General features: G+C 45.1%; 1 protein-coding gene across 1 annotated transcript; it reads left to right on the top strand.

Annotated features, from left to right (window-relative positions):
• Nucleotides 1–21,172: 21,172 nt before the first annotated feature.
• Nucleotides 21,173–23,251, top strand: LOC136482875 (UPF0481 protein At3g47200-like). Its single transcript, XM_066480044.1, has 2 exons — nt 21,173–21,229; nt 21,402–23,251. Exon 2 carries the CDS (start codon nt 21,470–21,472, stop codon nt 23,066–23,068), a length of 1,599 nt encoding a protein of 532 aa, XP_066336141.1. The 5' UTR covers nt 21,173–21,229; nt 21,402–21,469; the 3' UTR covers nt 23,069–23,251.
• Nucleotides 23,252–24,045: the final 794 nt, after the last annotated feature.

The raw sequence follows: 24,045 nt of genomic DNA, 5'->3' as shown, positions 1-24,045 counted from the left end.
GGGTGTCTCTAGTTTATTTAGAAATTTCCTGGGAATTTTTCTAAGCAAGGAAAGTGGTTTTTCAACACTCTGTACACTATCCGGGGGTACCTAGTGTTTTCCGTGTGTAGGGTGCTGTGCGGGTGAGCCGGTGTAGGGCACTGTGCTGTAGATCGGTCCCCTCTGTCTCTAGTTCATGTGCACCGGGTGCAGAGAGAAGGGAGGAGGTGTGAGGAAGAGTGTGTGTGTAACAGGTGGGGTCACGGTGGCGGTGGCACGCGTCACTAACGTGTGGGCCCTCTCCGTCCTTCTCACTGAGTCATTGTGGATGCTGTTTTGGTGCCAGGCCCTTGAGTCAGAGGCAGAGAGGGGAATGGAGACCTCCAGCTCGCCGGTAAAAACAGAGCAAGGCGTGGGCCTTGCCGGAATTGGCCTCGCCGGCGACGTGCTTGCCCAAGGCTCGACGCAAATTAGCTGTCGGAGCTCTAGATACTATCCTGTGACGATTGCTAGCTTCCTCGGTCATGCTACGCGCCTACAGTTGGTGGTTCATGTGTACGTGCATGTGGTGGTGGTGCGGACACTCTAGGGAAGCATCCACGCTCGACCGTGCCTTGCCGATGACCATCGGCGGCAATGGCGGCTCTATGCCGAGTGCTACTCGGTGGTAGGGTAACCTAGGGTGAGAAAGGGAGTTAGAAATGGAGGAGAAGGCATAAGAGGGGCTCAAGGGCACACCTATATCCCTAATTGGCCAGCAACGCTATACAGAGGGGAGACATGGAGCTTGGACTTCGTGGCGACGACGGCGGCGGATTTGAGGGAAAAAGGAACAGAGCTCGAAAGGGGAAGGGAAGAGGGGAGGTGTGGGGGAGATGGTGGGTTCCAGCTCAAGGCGAAGCTCGAGAGGTGGTGGTTGAGGTGGAGGCTCATCAGTGGGGCCTTTTATAGACCAGTGAGGTCGGTGTCAACGACAAGATCTTTTTTGCCCGCCGATGGATATTTTCTTCTCCGCGCACGTGCTCGAGCTCGATGAGGGTTCCAGATGCTGAGCTGGATGCCTCAGCATCCCCTCGTGCTCCGGTGAAGTCAGTGCTAGGTAAGGTCACGTCAATGGCACCGGCGGAGTTCCCACGCCAGCCTCTCTGATGGCGTTGAGCCGTTGACACACTATGGAGCATAGGGGAAGATGAGAGGGGAGATGGGATGGTTCAAGGTAGTGGTCAGCTAGCGCCTATGCGCTTGTCTTCCTCAACACCAGAATGGGGCCATGTGGGGCCGGTGCGGCGAGTGCGGACGCGAGAATCACGTTGGAGAGGACAAAGCTGACGGGCGGGTGCCGCACGCTAGTGGGAGAAAGGGGAGGGAAAGGGAGCTGCCGCAACGCTGCTTGCTTGCTGGGGCGAGGGCATGGCGCCGGCCCACGCAGGGTAGAGGAAGGAGGAGGGATGGGCCACGCCCGTGGGCTAGGAGGAAAGGTGAGGGAGATTGAGCCCATATGGTTTTCTTATTTATGAATTGCATTTTCTTTTTTCCCAGCATTTATTTAGAGCCTTTTTGAATGCTCTCTAAAATTGAATTCAAAGGATTTTTTAATGGATTGTACCACCATAAGTTCAACAAGCAAAACACAACACATCACATGTGTAACTTGCAAAATCTATTTGCATCAAGAACAATCCTACGCCATTCATTTTGATTTATTTATAGGAAAAGTTCAAATCTTTACTGATTTTCAAAACATGGCAAAAATTCAGGGTGTTACACCGCGCGGGTATAAAAGGGGGGAAGGTTATGGTTTGAAACCCTAACCGCCCAGCCACCTCCTAGGCGTCGCCGCTCTCTGGCACAATGCCGGTCGCCGTCACTTCCTGCTGCTAGCGGCCGAGCGCCGCCACTGCTGCTGGCCGTCGCCACTGCTTGATGCTGCTACTACTCATGGCCGCCTCTGCTTGCTACTATCAACCGCCAGCACCAGCGCCTGGCTGGCTAGGGCCGCCAGGGCCAGGCCATGGCACGGGACGTAGCCGGCCAGGGCCAAGCCACAGCAGCCGCAGCTGGCCACCACAGCGCCAAGGCCCGGAGCAACCACCACCGCCGGGGCTCGATGTTGCCACCGCCCATGTGTGTCACCACCATCTTGTCCCTCCTCTTCCTCTCCTTCCTTGGCGTGCTCAAGCCAAGGCTCTTGCTCCAGCCATGGAGACTGGCCGGCAGGGCGGACCCCACTTATCTCTAGCGAGCTCCGACCGCAAGGATCGTCGCTGCAAGCCGGGAACGACGGATCCGCCCCCACCGGCCCGTCCTAGGCCACTCAGAGGCGGGGAACCGCCCCCGTCTAGTGAGAGGAGTAGGGGTACCTGGCTCCGAAGGTGTTTCTGAGCGGGAGGGTGGTCCAGCGTAGGCCATGGCGGCGTTTGGCCGCCACGTCAGCGTAGGAGCGTGGCCAGGGCGGTGGAGGTAGTGGCGGGAGCGCGACGTTGATGTCATAGGTGAAGCCAGCCAGCCAATTATCTGCTCCGGCGCTGCGGTTGAAGAGCAGAGGGGCCCCACGGCGCACTGCCATGGTGCCACCGCCTCCGTTCCATGGCAGCGCGAGCGGCGCCATGGAATCCGCGGCATCGGCGGGGTCGGCGGTGCCACCCCCACGCGCCTGACGAACATGGCGGGGCCATGCTCCGGGCAGACGCTGGGGGCGAACTGCAGCATGGACTCCGGGCGCGGCGACGAACGGCGACCACCCCTCTCTCCAGTACGGATCCTATGGAAGCGACGAGGAGGGGTCCTATGAAGGTGGATGTCGCAGAGTGCGCGGCGAACCACACCCTACAACATGTAGTGGCCAAGGCCTCCTGCGTGGTGTCCGCGAATCATAGCGGTCTCCACGGTGGCGATGATGGAATCCACCATGGCATTCATGGAAGGTAAAGGAGTCGTCATCTTTTACCTTGCTTTGGAAGGCGCTTACAACTCCGGCGAGTCCTTTGGCGATCCCACCGGCGAACTGCTCTTCTATTCCTTACTGTTTCTGGCTTCTCAGCGTCAGCAGTGTGAAGTCGCATGCGTGATAACATGTTGAGCGAAAAAGTATCGATGGATGAAAACTGACTGATGAACAATGTTTGTACATATATACAAGCCCATTGGGCGGTTGCTTGTTGGCGAAAAGGTGTCTTTCTATGCCTTTTCTGGAACTGTCATTAGCAATTGCTAATGACGAGATTAACATAAATTGATCACTAAATAATAAATCTTAACAGTTATATAGCTGCAGAAGTAAGACAAGTAAACATCATTGATGCTCTAGTAATAATATTTCCAATCAATACATACATACATACATACATACATACATACATACATGCATGCATGCATGCATACATACATACATACATACATACATACATACATACATACATACATACATACATTTTTACATAAGACAGGTAAGCATCATTTATGCTCGATCTCTACCCAGGCCAATCGTGGTCATGGACCACTAGCTCACGGGTCACAACATTTTTCTTCCTTCGTGCTGCATACATGTGAAGAGCTTTGGCGTCATATGTTTTTGGTGCATGTTCATCAACCATGCATGCCGACTGTTGTGACTGATCGTTGTGGCTGCATTGATGTCCTCGCCGACACTGTATGTCTGTATGTCTGTATGTATGCATGCATTGGCTGCACGCAGCTGTACAACATATTAGCGTGATCGATCGAGCTAGATTTTATTGTACTACTACGTAGCACCAACCATAGAATTGATTGCACATGCACCAAGTAAGGCCTATTTAGATTCCAAAAATTTTCAACCTAAAGTGTCACATCAAATCTTGCGGCATATGCATGGAGTACTAAATGTAGACGAAAAAAAAACTAATTGCACAGTTGGGTGAGAAATCGCGAGACGAAACTTTCGAACCTAATTAGTCCATAATTAGACACTAATTGCTAAATAAAAACGAAAGTGCTACAGTAGCCAAAACAAAAAAAATCGCCATCTAAACGCACCCTAAGACCAAACTGACATAAATGTCGTCACAAGCAAACCGGTTAGGCTTGTCTCAGTGGGTTTCATCAGCATTTAATAAGGTGCCACGTCAGCAAAAAGATGACATGGCAAGAGAATTAATAGGAGTGAGAAGAAATGAGTTTCGTGCGGATGGAACTCCGATGGCACTATTTCCAATCTATGAAACACCTATGAAACTGCATTGAAAGCGAAGGGTTTCATCCCAAATATGTTTTGACCAATCTCAATATTGCAATTTAATGTTGTGGCTAGCCTATGAAATTGTGAGATGACACTATGCATTGAGAGAGGCTGTTTCATCCCACAAATCAAGACAGTAAAGCAGACATGGCACTCTTAGAAGCTGGGAGATGAAACACCCCACTGAGAGTAGCCTTAGATGATGAGATTCTACGTGCCACAGGAATAATTGATATATTATTAGGGTACCCTTATCTTTTTGTTTTCCTCAAAGAGCTATCTCGGACGTGAGTAATAGCTGTGTACATCCCTGGTTGATGTAGAGGCTGGAAAAAAAATCTCGGACATGAGTGCATTCACTACGCCAGATTCGCACAGCAGGAACAGGGTCATTTTTACTATAGGGGTGGCTGGGGTTGGGGGTGCCCCTACAGTGGGCGTCCTCGGGCCCCAGCAGCCCAGCCGCCCCTACAGTTAGGGCTGATCTATAGGGGCGCTCAATCACCAGCCGCCCCTACAGTGCCTATTTGTAGGGGCGGCTGCCACCAGCCGCCCCTACAGATGGCGCATGAATAAATAGCAGCCACACCTTCTTCCACCTCAGGACACACTCTTCTACAAAAAAAAAAGGTTGGGAGGCCTTGGGCTCCTCCTAAAAATTGCTCTACTAAGGGAGAGGTTTTGATCTCAAATCCTTTGGTGGAGAGGCTCTAAAAGGTAAGGAAATGTTTCTCCAACTCTTTATTTGAAGTTTAATTCATTGGTTAGTGAGTAATTTGATTTTTGGTTTTCTCTCTCTTCCATAGAGCTTGAGCTAGTTATGAGTGAAATTGGAACCTAATTTTTACTATACTATGGTAAATTAGGTAGGGAAGTAAGATTGCACCCTTTGTTAGTACATCTTTGTTGATTTTAGTGTAGTATTAGTAAAGTTTGGTGCATGTGTCATGAAACCCTATATCTAGATCTAGATCTAGGATTTTGTTTTTTTTTCTTTTTCAAAATTTTCTTTATGTGACTAGGGTTTGCATGTAGGTGAATGTGTAAGATTTTAATTGTTGCTAATGTGTAAAATATCCTCTACCATGGCTACTAATTATCATTTAATATTTATTTTGATTCCTTTCTATAATGTGTGTTTTTAATTAGTTATGGATAAATAGGCCATTAATTAATTATCCTCTACCATGAAATTGGAATGGAGTTTGCATGAAAGGTAGTGGATGGAATATTAAATGTTGCTAATTGTTTTCTTTGAAATTGTTTATTTGAACCAATTAATTTATATTTTAAAATATTTATGCATTAATAGTCAATTAATTAACTATCCTCTACTACCATGGTGCGTGTCTCAGGTATATACAATTATTCTCGAGTAATATTCTTTCTTTGGTTGTTTTGTTTCTATAAGATGGACTACAGGAACTCTTGGATGTATGGTTCGTTAAGACACGATGTACTTTTCCGTGACGAGGTGGACAAATTCATCAAAGCCGCAGAGAAGCATGCAGCAACGTTGAAAGAGAATAGTGACACACTTATTTATCTCTGCAAAGATTGCAAGAACCTTATTGCATTTCGAGATGTGAGTACCATCAAAGAACATCTAATTAGGAGAGGATTTGTTCCGGACTACACAGTGTGGATTCATCATGATGAAACAAAGGTTGTTGATGACAGCGACGATGATCTAGCTGATGAAGCTGAAACCCAAGCATACTTGTCCCGATTCACAGACGATCTTGAGCAACAAATGGATCGTGACTATGGCAATCAACAAGGTGGTGACTTTGGCAATCAACAAGGTGGTGGCTTTGGCAATGAACAAGGTGGTGATGATGCTGGTGGTGCCAGCAATGATGGGGAAGCACGTGAGGGGGATGCAGATGACGGTGACAACTTGGATGAAATGTTTGGGGCCTTTGGACTAGAAATATTAGAAAAGAGCAAGAGAGGTCTAGAAAATCTTGAGAGGGTGATAAAAGCATCGAAGAAGACTATGTATGATGCTGAGAAGGGTTGTCTGACATACTTCACACTACTACGTTTTGTGCTTGAGCTACTCATCCTGAAGGCTAAGTACGGCTGGTCGGACTGTAGTTTCGATGATCTGTTGTGCCTCATGTCACGGTTGCTCCCACTGCCGAACACAGTTCCCGCCAACACATACCAAGCGAAGAAGGTTATAAGTCCACTCACATTGTGGGTTGAAAAAATCCATGCATGCCCCAACCACTGTATCCTTTTTCAGCGTGGCACATCGTTCGAGACTTTAGATACATGTCCTAGGTGTGGGGCTAGTGGGTACAAGAACAATGACCTTCAAAGTGGGGTGGAAGCCTCCATTGGAAAGAGGAAGAAGGGTGGGAAGAAGGTGGTGCAAGAATCTCAGCCCCCAAAGGAAACTCCATTAGGCAACGATGCAAATAAGAGAAGAATTCCTGCCCTGGTTATGTGGTACTTGCCAGTGACCGACCGCTTGAGGAGTAAGTTCCTAAACCCTAAGTAAGCCACACTGATGACATGGTGGGATGATGAGCACAAGGTGGATGATGATACGATCGCACACCCGGCCGATTGTAGCTAGTGGCAAGCGTTCGATGCCAAGTACAAAGGAGAATTCAGTGATGACCCACGGAATGTACGGTTCAGCTTGAGCACCGATGGAATGAATCCCTTCAATGAGAGGATGACCGACCACATCACATGGCCAGTCATCTTGACCATGTACAACCTCCCAGCGTGTTTGTGTCAGAAGAGGAAGTACCTTCTCCTCACCATTCTTATCTCCGGCCCCAAACAACTAGGCATTGATATAGACATGTTCTTGGAGCCTCTGATGCAAGAAATGGAGAGGCTATGGAGGTATGGGGAGCCGATGTACGATGCATTCCGGCGGGAGGACTTCATATGCAAAGCAATAATATTTATTACTACCAATGATTACCCCACGCTGTTTGCCCTGTCTGGACAGTTCAAAGGCAAGACTGGATGCTTAGTCTGTTTGGATGGTACTAAATGGGTGTTCCTAGATGGATCCAGGAAGATAGTTTACATAAGGAACCGGCGCTTCTTAAAGACAGGTCACAAGTACCGCGGCAAATTGTACCTAAGATACTATGGCAACATCCCAGAGGATGAACCCCCTCTAGAGAGACGTCGTAATGGAGAACATGTGTTCAGAATGGTCCAAAACATACACGTCGTCTATGGAAAGAAGAATCCAGATGGAACGATCAGAGATAGAAGCACACCTCCCATCGAAGGCGTACCATTCAAGAAACAATCTATCTTCTTTCAGTACCTACCTTATTGGCCAAACTTGGAGGTCTCCCATGCCATTGATGCGATGCACGTGTAGAAGAATGTCTTTGAGAGTCTCATGGCTACCTTGATGGACATGGGCAAGTCAAAGGATGGTCTTAGATCATGGAAAGACATGGTGCAGCTGAACATGATGTGGGAGCTTTGGCCGGTACAGTAGGATAATGGCAAGTACAGTCTTCCCGCAGCTAGCTTCAACCTAACCCTAGAGGAGAGGAGAGCTATATGCAATTTCCTTAGGGGGGTCAGAGTGTCGACTGGGTTTTCGGTGAACCCAAAGAAGCTAGTGTCGATGAAGGACCTATCATTAACATACTACAAGGCTCATGATTGTCATGTGATGCTGACAGTGTTCCTACCAATTGTAATCAGGGCTATAAAGCCAAAGTTCCTAAAGATGGCCATCACCCGCATGTGCTACTTCTTTTCGAAGATCTCACATAAGACGATTCGTAGGCAAGAGTTGAGTGACCTACATGAATTCATGGTGGAGACCCAGAACCAGCTAGAGATGTGTTTACCTCCCACTTTTTTTGATATAATGGTACATCGCATGATTCACCTGGTTCATCAGATCGAGGCGCTGGGCCCTAGCTTCTTGCATGAAATGTGGTCCTACGAGCAGTTCATGTCGGTTCTAAGCCGATACGTGCATAACCAAACACACCAAGAGGGCTCCATGATATAGGGTTATAATTTCGAAGAAGCCGTCGAGTGCTGCCAAGAGTGGCTAAAAGTACAGAGAGGGATTGGTAATCCTGATTCTCATCACAAGGGAAGGCTAGCTGGGAAGGGCACAAGTGGTAGGAAAGTGTTCCTCGACAATGATTACAGAGAGGTGAGTTGGGCGCATTACAGTGTCTTGTAGAGTATGGCAGTGATGCAACCATACATTGATGAACACATGGCTATCATTATGGCCGAGAGGAATGGCCGTTCAGATGATTGGGTCATGAAACAGCATAAGCAATGCCTGACATCATGGTTGAAGGACCAGAACATATAGCCTGGAGAAACCATAGATTCTATTACCATCAGTCGGTTGGCGGTCGGGCCATCGAAACAGGTGACGTCTTTGAATGCTTATGACATCAATGGGTACAAATACTATACCGACACAAAGGATAGGAAATCTGTGAATCAGAACAGCGGCGTCCAAATAGAGGCTCTCTACGGAGTGGGGCGAAAGGTCCTGTACTTTGGCATAATTGAAGATATATGGAAACTTGACTATGGAAGGGATATAAAGGTGGCCCTATTTTGATGCGCTGGATCAAGCAACATCAATTCAATGAGATCGGACAGAGAGTCGTCGACCTCTAGAATGTAGGCTACCAGGATGACCCTTGGGTGCTCGCTGAACATGTCGCGCAAGTTTCTATATGCCCGACCCGCAAAGTAACCTCCCCCCCAAAGAAGAAGACAAAGCACGTGGTGGCCTCCGGGAAACAACATATCATCGAAGTTGATGGCGTGGATGATGTTGAAGCTTACAATAAGTGCGATGAGATGCCGCTATTCATAGACTTTTGTAAGAAGATCGAGGCTGTGGAAAAGAACCTGCCTAAAGATGTATTGCCATGGGAACGAAAAGGTGTCAAGGGGAAAGTTGTCATGGTGGGCAAGCTAGTTTATGTATGTGTGTGTGAGACTACATTCATGTATGTGTGTATGAGACTACATTCATGTATGTGAGACTACATTTATGTATGTGTGTTTGAAACAACATTTATGTGTGTGTGAGACTACATTCACGTATGTTTGTGTGAACAATGTGTACTAAGAATTTATCAAATTATGAAATTATCAAAATAAAAGTTGTAGATCTCCATGAGTTATTCAACTTTGGTATTCATTACTTTTTCAGTTGAAATGATTTGGCGTCCAAATTATGGTTTCAACTTGTCTTTTTTCAAATTTCAAATTTTGAAAGGTTCAAATTTAAAAATTTGAAAGGTTCAAATTTAGTCAAATGACAAGATAACCAAAATAAAACTTGTAGATCTTGATGAGTTGAACAACTTTTGTATTCATCACTTTTACATCTGAAATCATTTAGGGTTTGAAAATTTGGTTTGAACTTGTCAAATTTCAAATTTTAAAATGTGTAAAACATTGTCACATCCAAGTTTGATCAAACTTAAATGTTGAAGCATGATTTTAGAAATTTTTAGGAACAAAAACCATCATATTTGGAGTTAGTATGAGAGAGAACAACTAGTTACAAAGTTTACTCACAGATTAAAAAGAGAAATCACACTGTTCTAGATGATCCTTATATGATCATAGTGAACAGTGTGATTTCTTTTTTTAATCTGTGGGTCAACTTTGTAACTAGTTTTTCTTCCTCATACTAACTCCAAATCTTATGATTTTTCCTAAAATTTTCTAAAATCATTCTCTATCAATTTATTTTGTTGGTTTTGTCAATATATACATATGAAAAGTTTGATCAATTTAAATTTTGAATTTCAAAAAAATGCAACTTCAGACAAGATTTTGGTACCCCAAATGATTTCAGCTAAAAAAGTGATAAATACCAAAGTTGAATAACTCATCAAGATCTACAACTTTTGTATTGGTCATTTCTTCATATAACAAAGTGGTAATGACATTGTTCATAAATATGACACATCTCTCATAAGGTTTTATAAACTATACGAGACATGTGTAAGATTAGTGAATAATGTGTGCTAAGAATTTGTCAAATAAAGAAATGACCAAAATAAAAGTTGTAGATATTCATGATTTGAACAACTTTGGTATTCATCACTTTTTATGTTGAAATCAATTTGGGTCTCAAATTTTGGTTTGAACTTGTCGTATTTCAAAATTTCAAATTTGAAAGGTTCAAATTTTGTCAAATGACAAGATGACTAAAATAAAAGTTGTAGATATTAATGAGTTGAACAACTTTGGTATTCATCACTTTTTATGTTGAAATCAATTTGGGTCTCAAATTTTGGTTCGAACTTGTCATTTTTTAAAATTTCAAATTTGAATGGTTCAAATTTTGTCAAATGACAAGATGACCAAAATAAAAGTTGTAGATCTTCATGACCTCTACAACTTTGATGTTTATCAAATTTTTATTTGAGATCATTTGGTGTCTCAAAATTATTTTAGTAGTTTTGATTTTAATTTTTTAAAATTTAATTTTTTCCCATTTTTAAAGGTTCAATTTTGCAATTTTAAACTGTTGTAGTTGTTTTAGTTATTGTATATGCAAATATATATATAAAAAAATTATAAATTTTTGTACGGTATTATTTATTATTTACATGTGAATAATTAATTTTGGTTTAGAATTTTGAAAAAAAAAATTCAACTGTAGGGGCGGCTTATAACCTCAGCCGCCCCTACAGCGGCTCCGAGGTATTTTGAGAAAAAATTCAACTGTAGGGGCGGCGCCTCTATAGCGGCTCTGTAGGGGCGGCTTATAACCTCAGCCTAGGGGCGTCTTATAACCTCAGCCGCCCCTACAGCGGCTCTGAGGTATTTACATGTGACTGTCGCTTTGGGCAAAATTGCTTTGGGCGAAATCATACACTTGGACCATCAGGCTGCCCAATTTCGCCGCCGGCGCCGCCTGCACCGCCATCGCCTGCCCCTCCCTGATCCCTCCACCGCCTACTCCACCGTCTCCCTGACCCCAACCGCCGCCCCCGCCCCATCCACCGCCGTTCCCCAAGCCGCAACGGCGGCTAGGGTTTGGGAGCGCTCCTCGGCGCGGCCCGTCCGTCTGCTCACACGGCGCGTGGCTAGGGTTCGTCGTGCGGCTGCCCCCGCCCCATCCTCACCATCCTCTCCGACCTCAACGCCCCTCGCCGTCTCGCCGCCGCTGATCTCGCAGTCGTCGATCCCCGGCGCTCCGATAGTCAGAGGTCAGTCCGCCCTCATCACCGTGTCTCGATTCGGTTCCGGCGAGTGCGGCCGGATGGCCGGATGCAGGGTGGGCAATGGGACTGTGGGCCGGCTGTTGGTTTAGCTTGGTTGGATTGGGGTTTCGTCGAGAGCTAGATGGGTGGTTGCTTGCAGACTCTTTACTCTGGCACATATTCGGTTGCTTGCAAAGTCTCCTAGTACATAGAACAAGGTCAATGGCACGCCTCTTTTGGGAATCGTTTGTTTGATTTGGATTTGGATTGGCGAGAACAACAGCCATGTTAGATTAGAAAAAGAACATGGGCACCATGCTCACTTCAGCCTGTTAGGTTGCTTGTCGCAATTCTTGCTTTTATATTGCTTATAATTGCCTAATCTCCAATTATAAGCATCATGTGTGGTTCCCCCCTCCCCCTCCCCCTATCAAAACTTTATAGAAGTCTTCAACTCATATCCATTTCTTGTGATTGTTTTCCATGAGTGGTTGCAATAATGGTCACTAACATGTCAATTCTTGTATGATCAGACAAGGTTGTTTACACTATTAATACATTGAAATTCAATTTCTGAATCAAGAGTAGCCTATCCCATTCTAATTTCTTAACTGTTACTGCTATTTTGTCTTCATGAATTAAGTTACTCCCATGTTTACATTTTCATCATTATTTAGTGATGAAACTATCACAAGGGATATAGTTCTTGAGCTTCTTATGCTGAGATTCATGCTGTTACTTGATATGAGAGGTCATGGTCAAACAGAGCTGAGGAAGACTAAAATTGATTGTCCCTCTTATTTTCTTCACCGGGATTAGAACTAAGATAGTGAAATGTGGATTGTGTATAACTGCATGCTGTCAGTGACATTGATTGCTTACTAAAAAGCAGAATTAATCTCCTTTAGAAAAACATTGTTATCGTAACCTTTTTTGTTTCGTGATTTTGTACTCGGACCATTTAGTTTTTGCAATAAATCACAGTCGAGGCTTTCACCCCCCTCCTGTTTCCAGTCAAAAAAATGTTACTTAAGCGGAAAAAGGCGTAAGCACATTGTGGCAGGCCGAGATTACTCTAGTGGGGGTGCATCACAGTATGACTCATGAGTTAGAAACTGGTAGAATAACGTTTGCATGAACTATCTATTCAGTTAATCAGTTGTGCAGTTGGTGTTGTGCTTATCAATATCACAACAATGTACACAAGTATACAACATGATGAGGATGGTTTATGGTCAAAATTTTTGGGGTTTAACAAATATGAAACACATATAATAAAAATACGTTCAGCCTGCACTATATAGCACATTTCTTTTTACTCTTATTATTATTCTCGCATATTGTTTAAAGTGGTCAGCACGAAGGTGCTATATATGAATTATTTGGGTTTGTATATGCTCTCCCTACCCTTGCTTTGTCACTTCTGCAAGGTGTCTAGATACCTGTTCTCTTGCTTAGGCTTAAATAAATTTTTAATTCACTTTAAAGTGGCCACCTGAATTGCTAGCCATAAGGACTCACAAGATTAAAAATATCGTCCGATCCTCCAACTCCAACCCATAAGGACGATAATCTCCATGGGAAAAGGTTTGGCCGGCAGCCGGCTGGAAGCTGAAGGATTCCAGGATCTAGTAGTAGCACTATGCTGACTGATGAACAACCTATCAAAGCGAAGTATATACGACTGTCATCTTCCCACCAGCTGCCATTTGGAGGAGAGTGACTCTAATGTGCCAACTCTGTGTACTTACATCACATTTGACAAGTCTGATTTGTGTTGCTCTTGCTCTAGTCTTCGTCTCGATCTGGTCAGTGAAATTTGACTGCTGGTTATTAATTCAAGCTAGATCCAGTGGCAAGTGCTACCTTCGAGTATAAATCAGGAGCACCACGAGTTGCCTTACCCTAAAACAAACACAGCCATCCCAGCAACAAATTCCAAAGCTCCCCCGGCAGCAATGGCGCTACTCCGGGAGTTGCTCTTGCTCACCTTCGTCTTGCTTGCATGTTCTCCTTGCTATGTCTCCACAAGCAACACCACCGACCATGGCGCGCTCATGTCGTTCAAGTCACACGTGAGCATGGACCCGTCGGGAGCCCTGGTGCAATGGGGCAACCTGTCTGTTCCCATGTGCCAGTGGCCCTGTGTGGCATGCGGCTTGAAAGGAAGACTTGGCTGTGTGGTGGCGTTGAACCTCACCAGTCTCAACCTTGTTGGCACAATCACCACTGCGCTAGGCAACCTAACCTATTTGAGGCTGCTCGATCTTTCATTGAACCACTTCCATGGCATCATGCAACCAGAGCTTGGTAATCTTCGTGACCTTGAGACTCTTGTACTTGGACACAACTCCATCCTAAGATACATTCCACCATCACTCATGAATTGCAGTCACCTTGTCGTCATCTCTCTTTATGGTAATATGATATAGGGTGAAATACCAAGTGAGGTCAGCTCATTGCATAACCTTGCCTACCTCTACCTCGATGAAAATAGACTTACAGGAAAAATCCCTTCTAGCATTGGAAGCCTTGTGAGTCTAAAAGTGCTCATCCTACAATTTAACAACTTGACAAGAGAAATCCCAACAGAGATAGGCAGCATTGTCAATCTCACCCATTTATCTCTAGGTTTCAATCAGTTAACTGGAACGATACCTGCTTCACTTGGAAACCTCTCAGCAACGGAGCAGCTGCCTCCTCCTCACCCATTGCTATTGTTAGCTACTAGTAGATGGACAGAGAGATGGAAGAAATGCTAGCTTGCTTTGCTTCTCTATAGATGTAGCAGCAGTTACAATTTCAATGCTAGCTTACTTTGGAATGGACAGAGAGATGGAAGAAATGCTAGCTTGCTTTACTTAGCATGAAATGATTAATTAGTACAAGAATTCCATTCAGCTTGCTCGGCTGTAATCCCAGTCTTCTAATGCACTGATATAGTGATATCTGGTCCTTTGCCTTTCATTTTAGATTTTATTAATGATGCTGGGGCCGACCTTCCTGATGAGGATGTTGTTAGGGTTCAAGACTACTACTACAAGTACTACTACTACTACAAGTACTACTACTACTACAAGTACTACTACTACTACAAGTACTACTACTACTACTACTACTACTACTACTACTAGTAGTAGTACTACTACTACTAGCAGTACTACTATTAGTACAAGTACTACTACTTGTACCACTAGTACTACTACTTCTACCACTAGTACTACTACTTCTACTACTTATACTACTTTTTTCTTGCATCTCTTAGAACAAGGCACGAAATGTCGCGAACATCAAAGAGTGCATCCTGATGCCCCGCGAAATGTCGCACGAGAACCCAGACGGAGGCCAACGGAGGACGAGTTGGACAAGGATTTTGGTCCGAACGACGAGGTACGTATAAAGCCTTAGTAGCTTGTAAATTTGGCTAATGCTATGGCTATATGTTACCTCTGCTAACACTTTTGACCTGCCGTATACATAGGTCGTCCCTACTCAACCTCTGAAAAGACGACATCGGCCTCCGGCTCGTCTCGCCGGACAATACGTAGTGGGGCAAAGGAGATCAGAGGAAGGAGCCACAGATACTCATAATGAGGCCTCCGCTCCGCAACCTCAGGACACAACCATGACTGAGACTGCCTAGCCAAAGAGGAAACGAGGGGGGATTAGAAAGCCAAACCAATATCATGACAAGGCATGCTATGTGATAACGGAGGTCGGGCCAGACGGGCAGATCCTTGAGCCATATACATATAGGGCGAAATTCCGTAATCACATCGGGTTTTTAGTTAGAGATAAGTTGAACCCAGCTATCCATGGCTGGAATCTTGTACCTATGAGCCAAAAGGTAGACCTATGGGAGAAGCTAAAGCAGAATTAGGGTTTTTGGAGGGAACGCACGAGTTGGTACAACAAAATGCTTTTAAGATAATGGGGCAGAGCTTCCGACGTTGGCGGTCGGATCTGAACAAGAACTTTATCCAAAAGAAGTTAACTCCTTTCCATGAGTATGGCAACATAACTCCTAGTCAATGGAAGGAGCTCGTGGCTGAGAAGACTTCAGAGGCATCATTGGCCCTTAGTGCCCATAACAGCAAGCAGGCGAAGAAGAACCAACACTACCCTCGTCTAGACCCCGGTGGCTACACTAGCAAGCAAGAGGTCTTTAGGAAGATGGACGCAGAGGCCGAAGCTGCCGGGAATACGGAAGTGCCGAAGTTGAAGCCACGCCTCAAACAATGGATATAGGTGAGGAGTGTGGATTCATCTGGTAGTAGCCTCAAGTTTGCTAAGCCAGAGACCGGAGAGGTAGTATCAAAAATACTGAAACTTGCTAAAGACAAGGAGAAGGGCGCATTCAACCCTTCCAGAGAGAGGGACGAGCTTACCGTTGCCTTGGGAAACCCCGAGCACACAGGACACACCAGGGGGCTAGGGAAGAGGATGTCCTGGAAGCATGGATTCGTAGAGGAGAGGCACATGTACAAGAAACATGGCAGAGACCGAGAGTCTAATATTGAGCGCCAAGTGAAGGCTCTAGTTGAAAAGATGTTGGTGGAGAAAGGACTATCTATGATGGAGCCATAGACACCAATGGGGCCACCCAAAGAACTAGCGGTAGTTGGCAGCCCTTCGGATGTTCCCAGCAGTCAAGGTTCCAATGCAACCGGAACCCCCGTCGATCGCATATGGGCGCCAACCAATTGCAAATTGGTGGTTCCGATGGATAGGCAAAACGTGATCATTGAGGTGGCAACGGGCGTGGCACATCCTCCGGGCGGCATGTGGCACAATAGGGACATCCCGCAGGACTACACTCGGGTCGAGTTGCATACCGTGAAGCCCGAGTTCATGACTTGGAAGATAGAACACCCTACTCCTGAGGGGCTCATGTTACTCGGAGACGCCATGAACCAGTTCATCCTCTGGCACAGACGAGACATTGTATTGACTGAGTCTTCGCCAACTCCGATTGAAGTTCATCCTCTGGAGCGACCCATCGAGGACGGGGAGGTATACTCACCGGCCCATGACCATGACCACCACACGCTAGAGACTTCACCTCGTACCGAGCAAGGGCATGATGACATGCCACATCCTTCTCCACCTCGTATTGACCATGGGCATGATGACATGCCACGTCCTTCTCCAGCTCGTATCGAGCAAAGGCATGATGAGATGCAACATCCTTCTCAACAAGCACAGCCGATACATGAACAACAAGTGTCTCATGAACAGCAATTGCCTCATGAACAGCCGATACGTGAAGAACAAGTGGCCCCTGGAGCAGGTGATGCACAAGTTGACAAGGACATGCCTGAATGGGAAGATCGAAACAAAATCCCAATCAAGATAAGGCCATCGTATATGGGCATTAATGATGTCTCGTCGGTGCACAAGTGGATGGCCCATGACCTGTTCAAGCCTCAGAACCAAGTAAAAGAATTCAGAGCACCAGCTTCTGAGGAGGGCACCACTAGCAAACTGCACAAAGGGTTTAACAAGTATCCAGCTGTTGATAACCTCAAATGGTCAAATGATTGCCCGGATAAATATGAAAAAGGCAAGAACTTCCTACCAAACCGAGTCATACAGTGCTTGCCACGTGGAATGAGAAAGTTCCACGATTGGTACTTGCGTGCTCAGATAACAGAACTAGAAATCTTACAAGCATGGATTCCTGTCGGCACATTTAGCCCCAGGTGGGTCAATTGCCGTTGAGTTTAAGGATATCCAGGCATGCTTCCACCTCGGACGAATGGAAATGAATCTAATTCGCATATGGTGCCTGTAAGTCCTTGCCCTCTCGATATGATATGAATGTAATCTTTTAATTTTATTGTAACTAACCCAAGCCATGATTTGTAGAATGCAAGTGGACTTTGTGAAAAAGAGGCCAGCTCTGAAACACGGGTATATAGACCATTCACCTATAGCACCAACAAATTTTAATTACCCTAAAGAGTGGAAACTAGATTGCAAAGAACTAGGAGCTGGAAAGACACTTAAGAAGAAAGAGGACATCAGGAACAAGAAAATATTGGAAGAGTCCCTCAAGGTTGCGGCATATATTGCCCTATGTTTTAAAAATCTCCAACAACACGATAATATATGGATACCATACCACTTCAAGTAAGTTCGACTGTATACTTAGCTTTGTTCAATATACTTTGTTCGATGCAAAAGAGCTTATGTGTTCCTTCTATGACTAAATTCATGCAGCGATCACTGGATTTGCATAGGCGTCTGGCTCTCACATAGCATGGCATGGGTCTTTCATTCAGCGGATTTCCCAGTCGAGACATACAAAGACTTCATAACGATTGTCAAGACGTATACATATTGACAATCCTCATTTTAGCTACTATGTTTGTATACATACTTGTAAGGTTCAATGTGGGATACTAACAAGTTGCATTTGTTAAAACCATTGGAACTGGGCATTTAGGCACTATGTCCAGGAACATAAGGGGAGGCATCATCCAAATAGAAAGGAAAAGTTGTATGTCAAAACTCTATGTGCGGTAAGTGTCATTTACTTTGGTACTCCATATATTACGTATCTGTCAATAGCATTACTTAACATCTCCATATGCAAAACACACAGTACCCCAAGCAGAAGCCTGGGAGTCTACATTGTGGATACTACACATATATTATGATGAGTACCATCGGTGGCTACAACAGAAACCCCAATCTGGTAAGTTTGAACCTCTTCGCTCGTAGTATGAAAAGTTCGCATATGTTGTGATATAGTAAACCTAAACTTGTTCTCTTGTAGTTAGAGAAAGATAAAGACATGAGAAGGAACCCATACAAGGATGACAAGCTCTTAGAGATGGTCGGTGACCTTTGCAACTTTATAATGGACCAGATTGTGTATCATAAAGGCACTTACCATCATCTTCTTTCCGACTTAGGTAGTAATCCTCTATACCAACACCTTCGGGACACTGATAGGCTAGCCCTAGGCCATTGATGATAATGTGGAATTGTGGTATGGTTTGGATCAGACTTTGGAATGGTTTGGACTTTGTTTTGCATGTGGACTTGTGGATTTCTTAATGGACTATGTTATAATGATGGACTTCATAATGGACTATGTTGTAATGATGGACTTTTGTGAATTATGACTTGTGATGATGTTCTAAATAATGGTCTTGTGTTTGTGGATGTATATATGTATATTTGTGGCGGTTAGATTCGAATTTGAATTATATATATATATATATATATATATATATATATATATATATATATATATATATATATATATATATATATATATATATGTGGTCAGATTTGAATTTAATTTTTTTTTTTGCTGGAAAATCCACTATAGGGGCGGTTCTTGATTGAACCGCCTGATGAGGACATGGCACCTTCGGATACAAACAATGATTATAAGGTGCACTCGTTCCTACATTTACATAGTGGCTTTGGTTATAATTCACTTGGTTCCACATGTACATGTCACTATTTGATTGTAGGTTCAAATGTGTTTCATAATGGAAGTTCATCAAAGTTGAATTTTTGGTTCGTCGGCAGCCCGACAGTGCCTCATTGGGAAGGTCATAACTCATCCATCCGGAGTGCGATCGAGGTCAATGAGCACTTGATGGAAAGCTTGTTTGATAAGCTTTCAAATAGATCTGGTTCCATCTCAATATCACGTCGGCAAGGCCTCCAAATCACCAATATATTCTGTCGCTATTTCTGGCGGGAGCTACACTGTCGTCATGGGCTTGTTAGACATCCTTGGGACCCAGGCCCAAGTTGGAGCACGCCCCAAGAAGATGGAGACGTGGTGCTAAGGTTGCAGGGTTCCAAGGAAGTTGGAGCACGCCCCAAGAAGATGGAGACGTGGTGCTAAACTTGGGTCTGGGTCCCAAGGATGTCTAACAAGCCCATGACGACAGTGTAGCTCCTGTCAAAAATAGCGACAGAATATATTGGTGATTTGGAGGCCTTGCCGACGTGATATTGAGATGGAACCAGATCTATTTGAAAGCTTATCAAACAAGCTTTCCATCAAGTGCTCATTGACCTCGATCGCACTCCGGATGGATGAGTTATGGCCTTCCCAATGAGGCACTGTCGGGCTGCCGACGAACCAAAAATTCAACTTTGATGAACTTCCATTATGAAACACATTTGAACCTACAATCAAATAGTGACATGTGCATGTGGAACCAAGTGAATTATAACCAAAGCCACTATGTAAATGTAGGAACGAGTGCACCTTATAATCATTGTTCGTATCCGAAGGTGCCATGTCCTCATCACCGCCCTTACAAATACACACAGCAGGGGCGGCTGGTGATACAGCCACCCTTACCGGAGTCCACTACAGGGACGGCTGATATTACTAGCCACCCTTATAGAGGGCACTGTAGGGGCGGCTGAAAACACCAGTCACCCCTACAGAGGGCAGTGCAGGGGCGGTCAGGAAACGCCCCTACAGAGACACCCTCTGTAGGAACATACTGGGAAGGGCGGCTGGCGCAGCCGCCCCTACAGAGGCTCTAGAGCCGCCCCTACAGTTAACTTCTGAAGTATTGATTTGTTCTATCTTTTTGTTTGCCCTAGAGAGCTATCTTTGCTCAAATCAACTCGTGCACACAATTCTATCAGTTTGTAGCCTAAAGCAACACAAATGTTAGCTTGCTCAGCTCAAATCAGCTGATGCCCAAAACTCTATCTCTTTGTAGCCTAACGCAATGGTATGGATACGTGGAGAGTGTAACTGAATCTATGATGACCAGTCAGTGGTTAACTCATCTTATCTTTCACTCTCTACTAAATAGCAAGCGCCCTTACAAAATCATATGCATTTTATAGCCTAAATTGTGATGAGTATTTATCTCAATTTCTCTACTCATGCACATATCTAGGATGAAAACTGCTGGGAATGATAGGAGAAGCTTAGATTGTTTTAAGTTTCACATTTCACCTGCATTAGAGTTTACCCTGTATGATAATATAATTCTATAAGGGCAAGTGTGCATGCATTTATAAGTGCCTGCGTCTATATTGGTGTTTCACAAAAAATATAATTATATATTTATTTTGCCCGTAGCAACACATGTGCATTAAATTAGTATTAAAAATTGTGTATCATATATTTTGTCTTGACTTGTTCTATCATCATAGATAATTTAAGTTTTACTCATATTTCTATTTATTCACAGTAATTTTTTAATAAGACGAGAGGTCAAAGGTATATAAAAAAATCAACAGTGACTTACATTTTAAAACAAAGAGAGTACTTCAATAGTCAAACCTTATAATATTCAACCAACAATTATTGGACCCACGAAATATAGATTTACTTATATGAAAGAAATATCATTAGATTCATATTTGAAAGTATTTTCTTATCGCTATGATTTATCATGGTTAATGCTTGATTTTATAGCAACTTGTTTACTGAAGATGTGAAGATTTCTTGTGATGATGACCACACAGCCGCCGTCGGCAACAGACTGATTTTTGAAGAAACATAGCCTAATCAGCTTAATACCTTCACCGAGCTAGGGGTGCGCCAACAAGGCTCTTCAGTTCGGAGCAAGATAGTGTATGTATATATCATATGTGTGTGTGTGTGTGTGGTTGGCGTGGTAGCTGTAAATCTTGTCGTGAGTGAGAGATATGGGGTAGCCCCAACCATGTGGGGTATGTGCATCAAGGCCAAAGCTAGTATACATGCATAAACGTTGTCGTAAAGCGCAATTGGTCAATGTTATTTAAATGACCGTGCCTGCACAATAGGAACTGACGCTCTATAAGAGGAGCGCCGTGAAGGCTGTGTGCTTCTTCTGCCCTGCTCGCTGTAAGTATTCTTTTCTCTTCCTCATTTGGATCTCTTATTACTAACCCTGAATATATGCTTCTCTCATTAGTACATTACGTTCAATTCTGATTATATGCTAGCTAGCATGCAGTTTCGTTCTCTTGCATGTTTCACTCTTCACCATTTCCTACATTCCCTTAATTTTGTGCAGTGCTTCTTGCAGCAAGCTACATACTGCTGCGTGCCTTCAGCTTGGTGGTCGGAGCTAGCAGCGCATATATGGAATCCACATCCACTGCTGCATGGGCGGGACCTTACGAGCTTCAGCTGGCGATGAACTGGACTGCTGAAGAAGCACCAGCTGATGATGCTCAAGAAGTGTGGGCTCCTGCCGTTGGCCACCCATTGCAGTATGCGTCCATCGCTGACATATTTGGTTCCTCCTGCAGCCTCCAACCGTATGTCGTCCCTGCTAGCAGCTACTCTAGCGGACGGCAGCAGCAACTGGTTGACTACAACTACTATGCTGCGGCCGCACAGCACCATGATCCAGATCCTATGGAGACCTATATGAATAGCCCTGAGAAGCTGTTCCAGGAAAGACAGAAGGAGTTCATGGATGATGCCAAATTGATGAAAACGAAGATGCATAGGTACCCTCCAAGCCTTCAAGCTCTCGAAGATTGGTGTACTGTGCCCAAGGTCGTGGCCATCGGCCCTTACTACCACCCCCGAGACCACCTCCAGAAGGCGGAGAAGATGAAGCATGTGGCTGCGCACTACTGCATCGACAATTCCGGCCTCTCGGTCCGGGACATGTATGACGCGGTGGTCTCCGTCGCCGCGAAAATCGATGCCCGCGGCCTCTACGACAAGGACGTGATGGCAGGTATCGGCTATGAGGACGACTTCCTACCTATGATGTTCTATGACGCCTGCTTCCTGGTGATATACATGCTTAGGAAGTCGGGCACGGAGTTCGACGCGGACCTGTACGATTTCTTCGAGTCCAACGACAATGACATCGCTCATGACATCATGCTGCTTGAGAACCAAATCCCCTTGCAGGTGGTGGACGCCGTCATGAACATGTGCACGGCCGAGCCCTTGGAGAGAATGAAGAGGTTCATTGCCAGGTGGCGAGGAGATGGCTTTCTGCAAAACCGGGTTGAGCGTGAATTGCCTGGTGACTGGGACCAAGACTACTACGATAAAGCACCGCATCTCCTTGGCCTCCTCCGATTCTACGCTGTAGGAAAAAGAAGCAGGAATCCCAAGGTGACACGTTCAGATTTAGAGAAAATGGAATCAATATCAATTTCAGCCGGTGCCATCGAGCTTGCCGAAATGGGCATCTTCCTCACAGCCAATGAAACAACGGAGCTCCCAGACATGGGCCTCGCCAGGAAGTGGATCATCTTCGCCGAGCTCTCCATGGCGTCGCTTTCTCTCAACGATGCACGTGCAAGCTGGCTCGTCAACATGGCGGCTCTCGAGCTATGCACGACTCCAGATTTTTTTGATGACAAGGCGGAATTTGAAGACTCTGCTGTCTGCTCGTACCTCCTCCTCCTGTGCATGTTGATGCATCGGGAGGAGGACGTGCATGAGCTGCGAACCAAGGGTATCCTGCGAGGAGGAGCAGGGCTCTACAACAAGAAGACACTCGACTTCTTCACCAGCCTGCAGAGCCTGCGCAAAGGACGCTGCTATGCCCTCGTCATGGTAGAGATCCAGAATTACAGGAACAAGAGGCCGTGGATCGAGGCGTACGCGTTTCTTTACAACAACTGGAAGTACATCGTCGCGATTGGCTCCGCCTTTGGTGGATTTATCGGTATCATAACGGCGCTCATGAAACTCAAGGCCGCCCATTGATACGAGAGAGATGCATGCATGTAGTATTTCCCTGGTAACTAATTAATACAGTAATTAGTTATTCCCTGTATTTATCCATATTTATTGCCATTCACATCGATCATTGAGTTATCAGCATGTGCCGTCTGCTGTAAAATGTTAGTTTGTCTCCGTATGAATCTTGTGTGCAGTTCGTTAATTGTGCGTCCCCAGCTTGTGTGTATATAGAGTACTGGAGTATCTCATCTGTTGGCCGCGAGTTAGCGTTCGTTACTACAATTTGCAAATAAACTGCTTTCTATCTGTATACTCCCTCCATCCCACAAATCAGTTCGTTCTGGGCTGTAGATCAGTTTTCACATATCTGTTCGTTTTGAGTGGACCACGGCTAAAGTAGACGAGTTTGCCCCGGCCTCTTCGGTTACCGCACGGGTCATTAACGCGGAGCGGCGCTAGCGCATGACTGCATGCAAGACGAGGACGGGCATTGAACAGATGCAGCTCGCGCCTCGATCGCGTCGGCGCCGGAGTCCATCGCGCTGGAAAAGATGACGGCGGAGGTCGCGTCGGAGAAGACGGTGCAGGACGTTCAAGCAATATTTAAAGAAAGAACAAGATGCAAAGAAAGATTACGTAAACCATACTGTAAGGTCCAAAAGCTCACGTCTTGCATTGGAGTACTACATGTTTCATGCGTTAAATCTAGAGTAGCAGCTGAATCAATTCAGTGCACAATTGCCATGCAAAATTCGTGACCTTTGCAAAAATGCCGAGCGTGGTAGGAATCGAACTGAGGCCTCCTAGATCAGGAGGCAGCGTGCATACCACCCCAGCTACGCACGGTTAGTGTATAAATGATACCCACAGCCCTATTTAATAAGGGCATACAGTGAAAAATACACTCTACTTAATTGCTCCTTGGTATCCTAAATCATGTCCAAAACGAACTGATTTGTGGGATGGAGGGAGTACGCACTACCAAGATTGAGAAACCTTAG

This window comes from Miscanthus floridulus, chromosome 9 (genome assembly GCF_019320115.1).
Source record: "Miscanthus floridulus cultivar M001 chromosome 9, ASM1932011v1, whole genome shotgun sequence".
Classification (NCBI taxonomy): Eukaryota; Viridiplantae; Streptophyta; class Magnoliopsida; order Poales; family Poaceae; genus Miscanthus; species Miscanthus floridulus.
This window is presented reverse-complemented; position numbering and strand designations above follow the sequence as displayed.